Below are 17,288 nucleotides of genomic sequence, written 5' to 3'. Positions count from 1 at the left end.
AATGGCATTATGTAATGGTTTCTAGTCTGTCATTCTACAGTCATCGCAGTTATAGGAAAAGAAATGCAAATGACCCAAGGGAAATACAATTACAGCGATAAATGCAAACTTACTATTATGTGATGATTTGTTTACTCAGAGTAGTTTTCATTTTGTTTAACAGCAAATGATGTCCTATTTGTTTCAAAATTCCTGCCACACTGGAATCAGGAAAACTGTTCTATAAATCCTATTTGTTCTTCGTTTCCTGTCCAGTGTCACACTATACTTAGCAGTTTTGGGGATTTTTTTGGTAAGGCAGTGCATATCAAACTTAAAGCAAGAACCATTTCTTACAGCCTTGGAACATTTGACATATTACACTGCTTCATTCTCTCCCTTGTTTCAGCTCTATGTACAAATGAAGACCACCAGGTTATCTCTTGAGCTGTCTGGAGGGGAGAAGGAAGCAATGCACTGCTTCCCTTAAAAATTGCTTTTACAGAGAGGAGGAATTGTGGAAAGCTGTCATGGACTACAGTTACCAACAGGACTGCATGTTATCAGTGGCATTAATCTTTTAAGAAAGAATGTGGGACAGAAGGAAGCCTGTTTGCAGGTTGCTCATACAAATAAAGGAGAACGTTGGAAGGTGGTGGAAGCTAAGCAGTGAGAGGAAATTCTGACTGGTACTATGGCGGTTGCACATTAACAAAGATGAACAAGAAAGGAATGAGGAGCAGATGGAAAAGGGAGGATAAAGCAGAGAGCAAATATAGGTAATGTAAAAATAAAGAATTTATCACTGTGAGGCAACTAAAAGTACATGTCTAAGACCCATCTACATATTAGTTTTTCATGCAGGAAATTAGATTGAGTTGCTATTGGGATGAGCATGTAACTCCAAACAAAGTAGCCATAATCAATACTTACATTAATACCCTGCTCCGTTTTTTATTTGAGAATCTATGACAGTATATATCTGCAATTACATTAATACCCTGGTCCGTTTTTTATTTGAGAATCTATGACAGTATATATCTGCAATTACAATGCTTAGAAATAATTTAAAAATTCCATTTTACTGCATGAAGAAAAGCAGAAAATAGTAGTGTGGCAATGGAAACCACACTTGAGTAATCTCTGATTTTTAGAGTAATATTTTAATGATCTTTTAATTCTAATAACTTCTCATGTGTGGACAATTTTTAATATTTATAGATTTTAAAAATCTAAACAAAATTTTTTTAAAAGCTTTTTAAGATTTTTTTTATCTTTTTCCCTCCCCAACAGATGAACCATTTACAGAGAAGACAAATACCTTGTTTAAGAAAATTACTTTGATAAATTTAATCTCCTATTTAAAGGAAAAGTTTTCCTGGCTTTTTAGTGCTTAATTTGCCCAGTTTGTAGGTCAAGGCTTGAATTTTAGTTTGAAAATTTTCTGAAGGACAGTTATTGTCTGGAGTTTACATATGAAATGTCTAATTGAAGAGCAAAAACTTGTAGTTATTTAGCAACTACAGCAATTCCAAATTAAAAAAAATTCCAAATTAAGTTTAGCAGCAATTAAACTGAGTGTAGTGGTCCTGGCTGGAATATGGTCAGGGCAACACCTCCGTAAGATCTCAGTTGCCTTATCCAAAAGACAGCAGCAGCTTTACAAGCAGGCTGCTTCTTCCTTAAAACACTAAAAATAGAGAGGTTTTCTTTGCACTATGTAATAATGATCTCACTCTTTTCTCCCTTCTGCAATGGCACAAGAACATAATGAGTATACATGATGTATAGATGTACAAGGCAGAGAATTCTGGAATGCCTGTACACTAAGAGTTACCTTCTATTCAGTGTATAATTTGAAAATGTGGGGTTTATCTATTTTTGAAATTATAATAACTTAAAATAATATAAATAGTAACAATAAAATAGAAAAAGATAAATTAGGTGTTTAAACAAAAAAAAAATTGTTATTTCTAATGCAGCTGTAGTCTCATGCAGTGTAATGACGTTTTATGTAATTGGTAATATTTTTACAAACTTTGCAGTGGTCCCTATAAACATACTTCTTTTATCTCATTTTTTATACTGGGTTTATGTGAACGTGAAGAATAAAATCATTCCAGTGTTGATAGTGTAGCATGAACATTATGTCTTATGTAGTACCAAGTTTGTAAATGATTACCTTGAATTCTACGATGTGTGAAGCAAAAAGGGGTGAATGTCAACTGTCTGATTAAAGGTAGACCAGTCATGACGCTTCCATGGAATTAAATGTACTAATCAGATTCTGAGCTTAGGAGACAATAATAGAAAAAGAAGTGGATCAAGACAGTGAGCACTGCTTCCTCTTTTATTTTTAATTTTCATTGACAAAGCTGACATTTTTTAATGCCTGGGTACATTTGGTTGTTATTTTCATTATCTGCTTTAGCTGTAAAGAGTTAAATAACTAGTAGTCCTTTATTGCCTGAGTGATTTGAAGGATATGTGTATACAGCATAGCATTGCTGACTGTGGTTGACAATACAGAAGTAGGTAAGTCCAAGGCAAAAAAAAATTTGAACTTGTTATCCTATTAAGGCTTAGCAAGACAGACAGCCCACCCTTCATGAGCTTAGAAAAGCAAACTATTCACAAAGCGTCCATAGTAGCAAGCAACTGTCTGAGGAAACACTGGATGTGGCACTTAGTGCCATAATCTAGTAACCACATTGGTAATGGATCAGGGGTTGGACTTGATGATCTCAGAGGTCCTTTGCAACCCGGCTGATTCTATGATTCTATGAAAATGAATATTGGTTTATACTAACGGTAAGTATAAATGTCTTTTTTTTTTTTTTTAATAAGACCCTGTAAGGTAGTATTCTACAGATACTAATTGTTATAACTAATCATAACTACTATAAAACATGATAATCCTTCAGATTTTTTCACAGTGAGAAAATAAGAATGTTTTCCTAAATGAAAGATTTTTAAGATGGATATTTACTTACTGAGATTGTATCTTGTCATTTTAGCATATCAGAACTTCTTAAAATATATTTTTAGAGCATTTGATGAAGAAAAAAATATTTTATGCAGTATAAAAGAGATACAATGCACAGTAAACTACGTTCTTTATTTACAAATATGTTTTTACTTATGTGATGATAAATACATGAACATTGATTGCAATGAACTGATACTACTGGAAAAATCTTATCAGTAAATTGAAATATTCATTATATAGTACTTCTGTTAAAATCATCACAGAATCCTGTATGGACTGCACAGAGGCTACCTACTGGTTTGCTGCAGTGTAAAGCAGACCATATTTTTAAATGAAGGGAAGAATGAGAAATGTTGATGCAGAAATTAAGTATCTCCAAAATCTGAAATAAATGCATATCCTTATTAGTACATTATTTTGTCTTTAATGATGCAAAAGCTCAAAAGAATTAACCAAATGCAAGATTATTTAGTAAGTAGGCAGAAGCTTTATAAGAAATTAGGTTTACATACAATTTTGCAGAATTTAGGAGGTGAAACCTATGACTTGACTTCTCCCTAAAAAGATTGAAATGCTTCTGTATATACAGCCAGTGATGGCTGAACTATTTTTCACTACTACTTTGCTGCACTTGCATTCTCAGTATACATTTAAAATAATCTTGAAGACGTTTGACTGACTGCTACTGTAGTAGTGCACCCTGCCTCAGGGAGATAGCTTTAACATAATGGCAAGAATAGTATACCTAGTATTTCTTTTCGAAAGACTGGTTAAAATCTATTTTAACACCTTGTCTGGTGTCACTTGATGCTTATAGAAAAGTCAAAAATAATGCAAAATCTCATTACATGGGGTTTGGATTTCCTAAATATGCTGGTTTATGGCTTATGTGATGTGTTCTGAGTTGCTCAGACAGTAACATTCCTTGAGAATCAGAACTGCAGAAATATTGACTGGTGTTTCATATCTTTTCATGATCTGAAAAAGGAAGATCCTGATTCAGTGTGCTCATTAGAGGTCCCGCAGCGTATTTCATGAAAGACAGTCATTTCTGGTACAATACCTGTTGCAGATTGATCCCACTAATGCATGCTTTTCTGAGTGTTTCATTTGGATACTCTGTCCTCAGAGCAAAATGGATACTGCCAAATATCTACTGAGTTTAATTTGAATGGAGGCTGATTCTTAACAGTCATAATTCATATTTTTATTAATTTTGTGAAATGATTTAGGACACTGTTACAGACCCTGTAAGTGGCTGCCTGCCACTTTTTTCTAGACATTTTGTAGGCACCTAGACACCTTTTCTAAAGAGCCATCTTTTCAAACATTTTTGGTAACATATCCTGTATGTGTCTGACATGAAATACATTTTGGGGCAACAGTACTGCAAAAATGGGTGTTCAGAAATTATTCGAATAACGTACTAGTGGAAATTATAAAAAGGCAAATCAGAAGGTACTTCAGTAAGAGATACTTCAGTGAGGCAAGAGTTGTGCAAACCCACAACAGCAAGTAAGGAATAGAAGAATACTGAGAAATAGATGCAATGGAAGTAAATTAGTAAATTCAGTATTGTTAAGATCATCTAGGTAATGGGGAAAAAGAGTAGGATTCTATATCCAGAGGAAGTAAACAGAAGGGTTTGATGTAGTTGAAAACCAGAAGGAAGGAGCAGTAAAAGGTTCTTGTTTCAGAAAGGCTTGGTTTGGGTCATTCTTCTACAGTACTGGATTCAGTGGGGAAGTGTTCAGTGAGCTACCACTCAATATATTTATAGCCATGCCTTATATAGCATAGGATGCTGAAATTGTAGGAAGGGAAATTGATACTATCCTGAAAGAACTTCAAATATTTTGCAAATGTATTGTGTCATCACGCCCTCCCTATTCAACATTAGTAAATCTATTCACCATGTTTTCCTTTCTTTTTTTTTTTTTTGTCTTTTCTGCCTATCTCATCATTACTGTATAAGTTCACTGAACATGCATGTTTAGAATACTTAAGAACACATGTTTTCACATTAAATCTCCATTATATAAATATATATAAATTATATATATTATATAAATCTCCATTATATAAATATATATCTCCATTATATAATTATATATTATATAAATATAAAATATTTTCCATATTTTCAGTTTTACTTTACTGAAATTTTTTAAGGCAACTCCTCTGCCTAGAAAGATGAACTCAAAGACATATGTTAGAGAACTATTTTTTTGCCTTTGTTATCAGAGAGTTTGTCATCACTTGCATTATCCTGAAAGAAATAGTATTACAGATGTCATTCACAGTACAAATTAACCCATTCTAGGCAGAGCTTTAACTGTATTTAAAGTGTGATGTAAATATAGACTTGTTTATAATGTGATTGTTTACTCAAAATGAGATGTTGTTATTCTGAGCTCACCCAAGCGCTGCTATTTGTAGTAGGAATAACCTGTCACGTAGAGCACTATGTCACTGGACATTGGCTTCCATCCAGTGAGCTGCTGAGTGCCTCTATTCCCAGCTAAGCTGGTTAGACTCACGTTCATGTCAAATCCAGCAGTGGACAAAACAGTCCCTAATGCAGGGTCTGACCCTGCAGTTCTAATGCACACAACTAATCCTTACTCAGGTCAAGAGGTCTACTCATGTGGCTGGGATTGAAGATGATGAAATTCCTAATTCTGTCATCACAGCTCAGGACCAATAACGCAAGAATAGACAAAGGCAATGCATGGATAAAATGAGTGAAAAGCAAAGAACTGGTGCCTCTTCTGCTGTGGTAGACTTTAGAGGAGAAAGGATAACGTAACATATGGAAATGAAGTATGGACAGCAAAAGTTATCTTTTCAGTGGTCACTTGAAATTTAAGATACCACCACTTTTAACACACTGAAGGTACAATAAAAATTAATAATATATAAATAATAGAATTAGCATCTGAGCTGGTAAGAGCTAATCACAAATAAACAGTGCAAACAATCATTATAATTTTGATCTACTTACTACCAATTACAGAAGTCACTAAAAAATAAAAAAAAAAAAAATACCCTAATCATCCTTTTAGCCTATACCTTTAGTCTCACCTTTGACAACATAACAAAATCTGTAATCCTACCTCTGTAAACAACTCTGACCTTTCTCTATAGCTACTGATGGTTTCACGGCACCTTGCTCAGACTTTTAGATTTTAGAAGGTATTAGATCACTTCCCAAAATCCTGTCATGCAGAGAGCCAACATGATCTACCTACTCTACTTCCAGAGTATCATGTGCCACTAAATGCTGTTTGAGTAGCAGTAAAACTACTGATCATCTCAGACCTAGAATTTCTTCTCCAAAGTCATATGATGTTTTACCATTACAGGGAAAGGAAAAAGGGAAGGGGAAGGGATTGAGTGTGTTGCATCTTTCTTAAGTTGCACTGAGAGAAGTCCTAGAAGTAAAAATATTTTCTCAATTGCAACTTAATGAGTTATAACTGAAACCTCAGCCATCCCAATCATATGATGGTTCTGTGTTAGGCTGTTGTTCCTAATGTCATCAGTCTGCAGATCTTATATATGGCACCTCTAAATACGAGGTTGATACTGCTGGCATACTTGCATATGTAACTCTTTAAGAAAATATGGATTTATTTGTCTGGAACTGATAGGCATTGCCTTATATCCAAAATTATAGCTAAGTATCAGTCCCAGCTCTTGCCTCTATGTCCTTTAAAGCCTTGAGACTTTAAGCTCATTCTTCCTGCTGAGAACAGAGCTCAGTTGGCAGGTTTGGCTGTCTGCCAAGCTCTGACTGAAGATTTCTGGAAAAAACAGAGGTACAGCTTCATCTTGAAAACTGACAATGTAAACATTCCAAAATGTCTGTTGTGAAATAAGTACAAGACTTCCTCAGTCTCCCTAGAGTGTCTTCCAAAAAGACAGAAGAGAATGCCTGCATTTTGCATCCAGCTAATGAATAAGAACACCGGCATATTCAGTCATGTGGCCTCACACAAAATTAAATTTTTTCAGAAGTAGAAGTCAATGACTGTGTCTTGAAAGTATTACTTCCCAGCTGTTTGGCTAGCTATGTATCACTGCCTACAGTGACATGTAACGTGAGTCTTATAGTGTCAATATAATTATTTAAAATGCTTTATCCTAATACTCGTAAGAAAATTTAGACATCCTCATTATACCAGCTAGGTTTGTAGCCTAAAAAATTTATTCATGGTCTTTCCAAAATGATGTGGTTTATGTTCTGATAAACATCTAAAGATGCTTATGACTAATAACACTTGCAACCAGTTGATATTTTCCCAACATAACTCTACTGATTTTCAAGACCATGCCAATGATGTATTAACAGTTCAAATACTTCCCGTTTCAAAGAATGTGAATTATGGTTTCCAAGCTAATTTTGAATAGAATGCAAAATATTTGTATTAAATAAACAGAACCAAATTCTAACACATTGACTTACTTTTGAAAGTGAACCAGTTTCATTATATTCGAACACTGTAAAAAAAAAAAAAATAAAGCCCCACAGTAGTAAGTTCAAGCTATTCTGCTCCTTCAATATAAATTTAAGGTCTCACCTGAGTGAGAGATAATCTTAAATGATCAACTGCAAGAAAATGACTGACTAGCTATACATGGATGCAAAGCTCAGCTCCTGTGTTACAGTTTTGGTTCAAGGGGCAATCCAAACTATGAGGCTCAGGTTGGTCTTGGTTTGCTTTACATGCAGCTCATGTAAAACAATGTATTAATCTGTGTTTAAAACAATGTATTAATCTTTAAAAACCAGAATCAGATAAAATCATAGACTGTAAAAAGTCAGCCACTGCTCAAATCTTCCACAGGCTTTAAAGAGTATCAGTTCAGGCCCCAGAGCTGACACCATTAGTATTGATTTTAAGCTATTTTAAGCTATATCAAAATTTGTTTCTAAATAACCAAGTGAAGAAATAGATGCATTATTTCCTACTCTAGAACTTTTATATTTTTTATTATAACCAGTCCTTACATGGGAAACAAGTCAATTTAGAAAGGCTGAGAGAGTTAGAGAGCAAAATTATTTCGGAGAAGCTTTCTCTTTATCCGATGTTTTCCCTCCCACACAGAAAAGTGGAACACAGATGCCCTCGGTTCTTAGAAATGAGTAGAAAAAGAAGAAAAAGCTACAAGGGCAGAAAGAGCTCTGATTCCAGAGAATGTAAGTTTACAGAAATATTTAATTTGAAGTAAAATCATCAGAATCATATGTGGCTGTTCTTCATTTTACTCATCAAGACAGAAACACGTTTGTGCCCAAAACTGTTTGTCAAATTGGAAATATTTACACTCCAGTGTGGCTACATACAGTTAACATTTTGGTGGGGCTTATTGTTTTGTTTTTGTTAACTGCTAACCTAGCTATTTCTGGCAAAGGCTTTCCAAATATATTGTTATTGTTTAATTGCCTCAAAATTTCATCATTCTTGGTGTAAAGTTCTCCAAGTTGTTGTAGTTTAATAGTTTATTCTAATCCTATTTAGGTTGATGTCACTGTAAACAGTTAACCTCTAATGCACATGACCTATCCTAAAAAAAAGCCCAAGCAAGACAGAATTTTATGTCATTGTATGAATGCCATGAAATCTTGCCTAGTACAGCCAGAAAACATAATTTTCTTCTGCTTTCAACAGGGAGCTGTGGTTCACACCTCCTGGCAATGTGCCACTGATCTGCAGTGTGATTGTGATAATTGTTTGCTAAGGTATAGAAGGATTATAAAAGTCACATTCCATAGAATTTACCCCAGACTGCAAGAAGGCAGTAGGATATTGATTCTCCCAGTGTGTTCCCAGGAACTGAGTAAATAATGGGAGGAGTAATAAAAGTTAAAAGTATAGCTCTTACTACATAGAATATTTTATCCCCTAACAACTGTAAAACTTCATTAACTGCTAATATATTGATTTTCTCAAATCAGATTTAATTAACATGGTCCAACCCGTTTAATCTGATTTCACATTACTTATCAAATAATTGAGACAAAACAATTTAATATTGAAATTTTAAAATAATGTTGTGTAAAATACACTACACCTTAGAAATAAAATAGGTGTTTTCTATGAAAAGTAACTCAAAGTTAATCACACATTTATGATACTGCTGACCAAGTCATGGAAAAAATGGGTTTTTCTTTTCTTTTGCTTTAAATTAGATGAACAGTTATCATCCATGTGTAAATGCCAGCAAAGTGTAGGAAGCCTTGAAAATAAAGCAGATGAGACTCTGGCTCACTTTGCAGAGCCGCTGGATGTAAAGATTACTGGAGAAGATGGAAAAGATCATGTAAACAAGAATCAGAGTAGCTCAGAAGCTTCTGAAGATAGAGATCTTGATAACGTATCAGACAGTGAAAAAGAAGGAAAGAAGGAAAAGAAGTGCCCTCTTAAAATGTTTTCTCCTCAACAAGATGAAATCCTAGCTACAGTAACTTTTGGTGAATCAGAGGACTCATCCAAGGGAAAAATTACACTATGGGGCAAGCCAGACTCTTCAGAGTCCATTAGCTTGACCACTGGAAAAATTTCTGCAGAAGTAAAATATGGTTCTTTTAATTTGAAAGTAGAAATTAAGAATGTTTCTTTGTCTGATTCGGGAACAAATATTGTGGCTGAAAAAAAGAAAAGTTCAAAGAACAAGAAACATTGTCATGAAAGACAATACCAGAAAAGTCAATGTTCAAAATGTTCAAAGTACCAGTGTCCTTCAACTTACCATTCAGGAGAAGACATTGGGAAATACAGGGGATCCTCTAAATATAAAAGTCCAACTGCCATCAGTGGAAGTGCCTCCTTGGAAATGAACATTGAAGCAAAAGAAATTCAAGTGCAATATACCAGCGGAAAAAAAAATCTGAAGGTTAACATCAAAGCTGGTGAGCAGGCACAGAGCAAAGCATCCAACAAGGAACATGAAGATATGTACTGGAGTGAAACAGATTATTCTGTAACAGAGGCACCGTGTAATACAGATTGTGAGTCATCTTTTAGCTTTCATGAAAAAGCAGATTATACATTCCCAGATGGATGTACACTTCTCCCTCCACCTAAAGAATTTGCTGACTGTGACAAAATGCATCTGGATACAATTGCAGAGGGGGTGTCTTTGTACCCTGTTAATAGCAGAAAGGACTCTGACAGCCTCACTACAGCCTTGAGTATTTGGGGGAAAGAAAATTTTTTCTGTAAACTTAACAAAGTGGACTATGAAGACCACACCAATGAAAAGGAAGATTTTTCAAAAGACAAAATAATTTTGTCAAAAATAAATAATACAAATTGTCTTGTAGCTATTAATACTTTGTATAACCCAAACAATGGGAAAGAGTGTATAGGTAAGAACAATGTATTAGGTCAAGAAAGAAATAACTGTGACAAACACAGAGACACAGGGCAAAAAACAGCGAGAAGTAAGTCTTTCCCAGATACTACCCTCAACGTACCATCACCAGTTTATCCTAGAAGGGATTCTGGCTTTTATTCATTGCCATCCTTAAAAGTATTGCGTAAGGAGACTAAAGCAGGGGATAACAGGAACTCACATATTCTTACCAAATATACAGAACTTTCTAAATGTCCTGACTTGACCTCCTCACTGACAGAGCTTTGCAAGTGCCCTGACTTGACTTCTCCACTGAGAAATTTGAGAAGTCTTAAGTCTTCATATCGGTATGCTTTCACATCATTTGATCATGATGTTACCATTTATCCATCTGAGCCTGAAGAAAGTCTAGATGGCACTTATTTGCTGAATGACTATGCAGACTGTGCAGGGCAAGGTGAAGAAACAGAAGAAACATTAATGGAGAGTCTTCATTCCAGTGGTACTATAAATGACAGAAAGGAAAATGGGTGTGAAGAGCCTCTGAGAAATCTGGCCATGTGGAAGGAAGACTCTGAGTCCACTGAAGAAGCTTTAGATAAAGGGGCACCAGAGTACAACTATAGAGAAGAGCACATGGAATGGCAGAACAAAGCTGAGCTGGTACAGTTCAGTCCACATTCTAGAAGCTCTGCAGGTGAATTCATTAATGACAAGGAGAGTACTAAGGACGCATCTACAGAAAACATCCCAAAACAACTTTCAGCCTTAGAGCTAAATGTTCACCCACCCTCTGCAGAGTCTGAGGTAACAAATAACAGAAGAGGATCAGTACCAACTGACTCTCCAGTGATAAATGGAGAACTAGATAGAAGATTGATCCAAGATGATACTACACTGACACCTGAATGTTTTGGCTCTGCAATAAGAAAAGATACTAACCTATCCTGCAGTACACCAGAAAAATCTTTGCTATCATCGTTGTGGTTAGATCCCAAGGAGCAAGACATAAATAAAGAATCAGAAAGCTTTTCTGAGATACAAGACCTATCTGGGAATATCCTTGTTGGATCTGATTGCCATGATTCAGCAGAGGCTTCCATATTATCTACGTCTTCAGCATGTACAGAAAAGAAAGAGAATTCCACAGAACATTCAGATGTTATGGAGAGGTCAGAGAACTTTTGCAGTAAACAGTCAATTGATGATACCTTAAGGAGAGAGCCTGGAGCACATCAACAACCTCACTTAGCCAAATCCAACTCTGAAGAAATTGAGAAAGGTTTTGAAATTAAAGAAGATTATTATGAGAATGCAGATATCCCCCTATCATCAGTAAAACAGATTAATCAGAAAGGTAGGTGTTACAAGATTTTTGAAGTTAATATCACTTACACACCTTTTGCATAAGAGCTTTTTTGACATCTGTGTTTTTTTGGAAAATATATGTCTATTTAAAGTTTACAGTGATATTGTTATGGTATGATATGCTTGGCCATGTGGTTGTAATATGCAGTTAATGTGTTAAGGATCCTAGGAGCCATCCTGTAGAACCAAGTAACCTAAATAAAATGAAAAAGTTGAAAAGTTTAATGCATCTTTAATCAAGGAGCAGGTTTCCTACATCAGACAGTCCACGCATCCTATACATGTATTGAGAGAAGCAAACACTGCTGCAGGAATAGTAAAAGCAGTCCCATGTGGCATGAACTCAGAGCTCTAGTCAGTGTTTAAACCACATAAATCTGTTTTTTCAATCCATGTGATCTAAACAAATATTGAATTCTAAGTACATCTCAGTCTTCATTCTGGATAAACCTTTAAATTCTTTGAAATTACCAGAGCGGATCCTTTAACCTTATTTTCTCCTCTCTTTATATATTAAAAAATCTGCCTATGAAAAATACTTATTTTTCAATAACTAATATTTTACAAAATTTCTTGTCTTCCCTTCCATAACTCATCTACCCATATCCTGGTCATTTAAAATTAGTGTTTTGGATCATAAAACTGTAAAGATGTACTGGGACATTGCACACTACAATGAGTCCTTTTTACATTATGAATATGTACAACAAATATGTGTGTATCTGTTTTTGAAATACCACTCCAACTACTTTAATTTTAACTTTTTAATATTAATCAGGTTGTATGCAAGTATACCTCAGATTGTCCTGTCCAGAAGAGAATGTTTCCAGCAGATTTGGACTTTAGGAGGTTTAAACTGTTGAAAAATATGTATTTTCTCATTATGGGAAAATGTCATAAAGAACCTTAGTTAAAACCATCAGAAGCTTTTTAAAAATCTTTTTAGTTCAAAAAAAATACTGGTATGACTTCCATGGTTGTCTTGTTTGGCAGCAATAATGGAAATTTAAAAACTACCTGAAGTTTATATATAATAATGTAAATATATATAATGGCCAGTCTTCGCGAGCGAAGATCCGGGGAAGGTCTTTACACCTTCCAGCCTGCGCATTGGATTTTTTAGGTGAGACACAGTGTGCGCGGAACTGAGCCCACCCTTTAATCCTAAGGTTCATCTGCCGGGGCCAAGCGAGCTTGGACGGTGGCAGCGAGGTCCTTAGGACGTAGATGGATTGCCTTTAAGGGCTAACGAGCTCCATCTGCCAGGGAGTGGCCCTGACTGGGAATCAAACCTGGGCCTCGGCGGTGACAGCGCCGCGCCCTTAACCACTAGACCACCAGGGGCTCCCTCCTGAAGTTTATATAAACTATATAGATATGCTATATAGTTATATATTGCAATATAGATTAATATCTCAATATCAATATATAAAATAAATAGATAATTTATTAAATGGAAATCTCTATAGAACAAGGTATAGAATGAAGACACCAAAGGAAATATGCATGCCAAAACCCTTGATATTATACATTAGACCTTAACAGTTGAACACACATCACGGAAGTGAGATGTAGCTATTTCTTGCATTTTTATTTTACTCTCTCCTCTTCTCTTTTGACCCTTACTAAGAATTATCTACTTGTGCCTGGTCTGTAACTTTGGCCCTCTTTTGATCTATAGTTGTATTTTAATTTTCCTTCTGTGTTATTCCTAGCAATCCTGTGGAGGTCCTACCTTTAATGAATAAATGTGTATATCCAGGAGGCAGTATAAGCATTTAAAGTTTTAAAACTCTTTAATATGAATCAAAATCCACTTGTAGTTTTGGAATAATAGCCTACTTTGTCATGACAAAGGGAACAAAAGGGCAATGTGGGACTTCCTGAGCTTAGTAATCCAGTGGTACAGAAAAGGAAATGTGGCATCTTTCAGCAAAGAGTGAGAATATCTAGAACAAAGAAAAACAGATGCAACTGTGGTAAACCAGATGGGGGGGAAGAGCCCTGGCAATCTAGAAGTCAGCTGTTGTTGTGGGGACTTCACTTATCAGAGAGGAAAGGATTCCTGCAAAAGGCACTACAAGGGCACTACAAGAGATAGGCTTCCTGACTCTCAGCAACACTCAGGAAATAGTGCCAGGGAATACCCTGTCTCTGCTCCGTGGATCTCTGAGGGAGATCTACTGAAGCCAGACAGAGGCTATAGAACTGTGAGAGCACAGACACAACCTTACAGGGAGCCTGTTGAGGCTGGGCTCACTTTCCCCCTTGCCGGTGGCTACATTTGCATTTCCAGAACAGAATATAACTCAAAGTCTGTTTTCCAAATTTTTTTTAGCTGAAATAGTGATACAAAAAATAAATTTATTCTGTTTTACCTAGGAAGAAACCTAAAATAGAAAGGTATATCGTCCTCTTATCTTCACGTGTATCTTGCAAGATTATTCAATATTATTATGTGTTCAAATAGGAGTATGTTTATATCTGCATACTGACCACTTCAAAAATGCATGAGCGCTTTAAATAAAATCTATGGGCAATTTACACATTCTTGCATTAAAATAATGACATACAAATGGCTATGTACATATTTAACTACAGGTGGCTGTACTTTTCTCTGCATGAACATCTCAGTTAGTTTAAAATATATACTTTATGAATATTTTCAGTATTTTTAGGTATTTTCATTTGTATGTTTGGTTAGATTACTCTTCTATTTAGCATATGGAAATATTAAACAGTATAATTGCATATACAAGTTGTCTCACACATTCCTCACAAATTATATCTGGTTACAATTTAGACTTGAAATCAGAAATGAATAAAACTAGAAAGCTACCTTTGAAGAAGGACACCAGAGCAAGTGACAGTTCCCAGGAAGATGCAATAGATCAGTGGGCCAGAAGACGGAAACAGTTCAAAGACAGCAAAAAATGCAGTTCAACTGGAGGAAGCTCCATAAACAGCACAATTACTGAGGGATCAAGTGAGTACTTGAGTCTTACAATTGTGATCTTTCCCCTTTGTGTGATTGGCACTTTGACTGGGTTTTCTGAGGAAACTGATCTCCAGTTCACAACCTGAGTGCCTGCCTTAGTCATAATCATGACCAAGCATATTTTAATCAATTGAACTATTCCTTATAGGAAATTAGTATCCTCTCTCCTTGGATAAGCAAACAATATGACTGAAAAAAAAGTTGATTAAACCATACTTGTTCATATGCAATTAAGACAAACTCTAGGCACACGCAGGTAATCATATGGCAGCCGGTTTGAGATTATAACAAAAATCATAATCCTGATGCCTACTTATGTCAAAGCCATGCTGAGCTGGAGTATGCTTTCCTCCCTAAGGAAACCACCTGCTCCAACTTTTATCTTGGGCTTGTTGCCTAGATTGTCCTTCACTGTGCCTGCACTGACTGAAACAGTTAGACTGTTAGACTGTCTCATTAAGAAATCCATCACATCACTGCAAACTTGAGCCTGTACCAAATTCATCAGATCAAGTTTCATGGGAAGGAATTTTAAAGATGAACTGCTTAATGAATTTACATTTCATGCAGATGGGATCACCAAGCAAGGATTGCAGAGTCTAGGAGAGAATGTATGTGTTATTTCTTACTTGACACTGCCTTGCCTCCTGTTTTGCTATTTTAGTAATTTAGGAAATACTTTGCACAGATGAAGAAATGTGCAGTTCCCTGTGGAAATATATGGTGCTATAATGGTTCCTTTTGGTGTAGGAAGTTTTATTTGTAGATACATAACCTCCTTTTTGAAGAATGTAAACCTATAGAAGACTATCAACTCTAAGAATTCAGTGCAGGTCCAATAGACAATAAACTCTAAGTATGTTCTATCCCTGTCGCAAAGAGGTAAGTCGTTTATCAGCAGGGCCTCAATTCACTGCCTAAACATAGATGTCAGTTGCCAGCTGGGATACTAAGAGGACCCTGAGATAAGTGAACTACAGGGAACATGTCTTTTGAAGCAGTAACTGGATGGCAAGCAAGATACCCTAAAGCATCTAATGCAGTACCTGTGTTCGGATAACTGAGCCATTCCCTAAGTTTTTAATACCAGTTAACAAACTAGCAGAGATGACTGACATTTCACACAGAAATAAAAAAACCCCTCTTTATTGGTAGCAGTTTTCATTCTTTGCCCCTAAAACAGATTCACGTCCATGGTAATGATTTAGAAAGTTTTCATTGTCAAACCACGCAAGCTCAAGAAACCTATCAGGAGATACTCACACCATGATAAACTGTTCATTGATTTCAACAGTAATTTCTTTGAATATAAAGCTGAAACATAAATTTTATTAGGTCAAGCACATATTGGTTTAATAGAAAAAGTATATATATAGAAAAGAACCAATTGCAAGAGCTAGAATTGCTTTCCATGTGATAAAGTTTTTAGTAGCATATGGTGTGAACCCAAAATGATCTCCAGAACAGGTAATTCTTCCACAAATTGTCATATCTAATCATTTTGGATGGTATGCTATAGGCCTGATACTTTTTTGTGTCTAGGCTGTTTCCTGATGTTTGCAGACTTCAGACAACCTGACTAATATTTAGAAGAAGCAGCTCCTTATATGCTTCCTTCCAGCAGCTGGGAAGTGGGGTTGTTTATGACACACAGACTGTTATCTGTTCTGAAAATGCAAGGAGAAGAGAGAAGAAATGTCTTGGCATAACTCCTTGCTGCCAGTGTGGCAGTATGTATTTCTGTAGTTTTGCATATCTGTCACATTTTAAGCTCTACTACAATTAAAAAAAACCAGGATTAAACTGGCAAAATATTGGTCTATACCGAATTGCTTGGTGCTAGTCTACATTTTATTAATTTATGCATTCAGTCTAACAAGTTAAAATGTGCTTCAAACATATCAGCATAGTAATGTTTATTTATTCGTTAATTTTTTTGTTTATTTGCTAGCAGCTTCTTATACAGTTAATCATGCTATCTCATACTTTTTGCATAATAAGGGAGAAGCCAGTGGGTGTGAAGTATTTGTCTACACAGACATAGTTGAGCAAACTGTCTATGTCAAAAGGCCACTTAGATACATTCAGGAAGTAACTTCCAAACAAAACAAAATAAAGGTTAATTTTTATCTTTTCTGGTTTGAAACTGGAAAGCATTCCAAATAATTGTGACTTCTAATACAGAGTAAACAAAGCAAGAAAACCCTTTCTCCAGCTGCATTAAATCTGGCTGCATTTTGCTAGGCATTTAGTACTGAAAGGAACATGATAGTTCTTTTCCTCTCAGACAATTTATATTTTCAATCTATCTGTTATCATAGTGTCTCATGATATATACTTTCATGTGACTTTCAGCATCCAGTTTTAGCTTTGAAGTTCCAGCTCCCAATATGCTTGGGATGTTGCCATGCACAGCCTTTTCCTTCATAGTCTAACTGCTGTTTATAACCTCTCACACAGACAGCTGCCTGCCATCCTATTGCCTTTTAAGCCTGAACATTTCTGGCTTTACCCTCAGAAAAGAACTAGAGCTCCATCTCCATGGGGACTCAGTGCAAGACATTGTGAATGCAAATTGATATAAAATATGAA

The 17,288-nt window shown here is 35.6% G+C and overlaps 1 protein-coding gene across 2 annotated transcripts in view; it reads left to right on the top strand.

Moving 5' to 3' along the window:
* The first annotated feature begins 82 nt into the window (after positions 1 to 82).
* The window catches only part of LOC126646789 (uncharacterized), a 47,359-nt gene continuing 30,153 nt past the window's right edge, over positions 83 to 17,288 (top strand). For both annotated transcript variants that reach the window (XR_007630404.1, XM_050328343.1), the window contains exons 1-4: positions 83 to 758; positions 8,080 to 8,171; positions 9,165 to 11,687; positions 14,502 to 14,684. Coding sequence is in view for 1 of the 2 variants with exons in the window: in XM_050328343.1 (XP_050184300.1) it covers positions 697 to 758; positions 8,080 to 8,171; positions 9,165 to 11,687; positions 14,502 to 14,684 (2,860 nt within the window). In the remaining variant the exon portion in view is untranslated. The remainder of the gene's footprint in view (positions 759 to 8,079; positions 8,172 to 9,164; positions 11,688 to 14,501; positions 14,685 to 17,288) is intronic.

Source organism: Myiozetetes cayanensis, unplaced genomic scaffold (genome assembly GCF_022539395.1).
Source record: "Myiozetetes cayanensis isolate MyiCay16 unplaced genomic scaffold, myiCay2020 scf4, whole genome shotgun sequence".
In the NCBI taxonomy this organism is placed as follows: Eukaryota; Metazoa; Chordata; class Aves; order Passeriformes; family Tyrannidae; genus Myiozetetes; species Myiozetetes cayanensis.
Note: the sequence above shows the minus strand (reverse complement) of the source record. Positions and strands in the feature narration are given on the sequence as shown.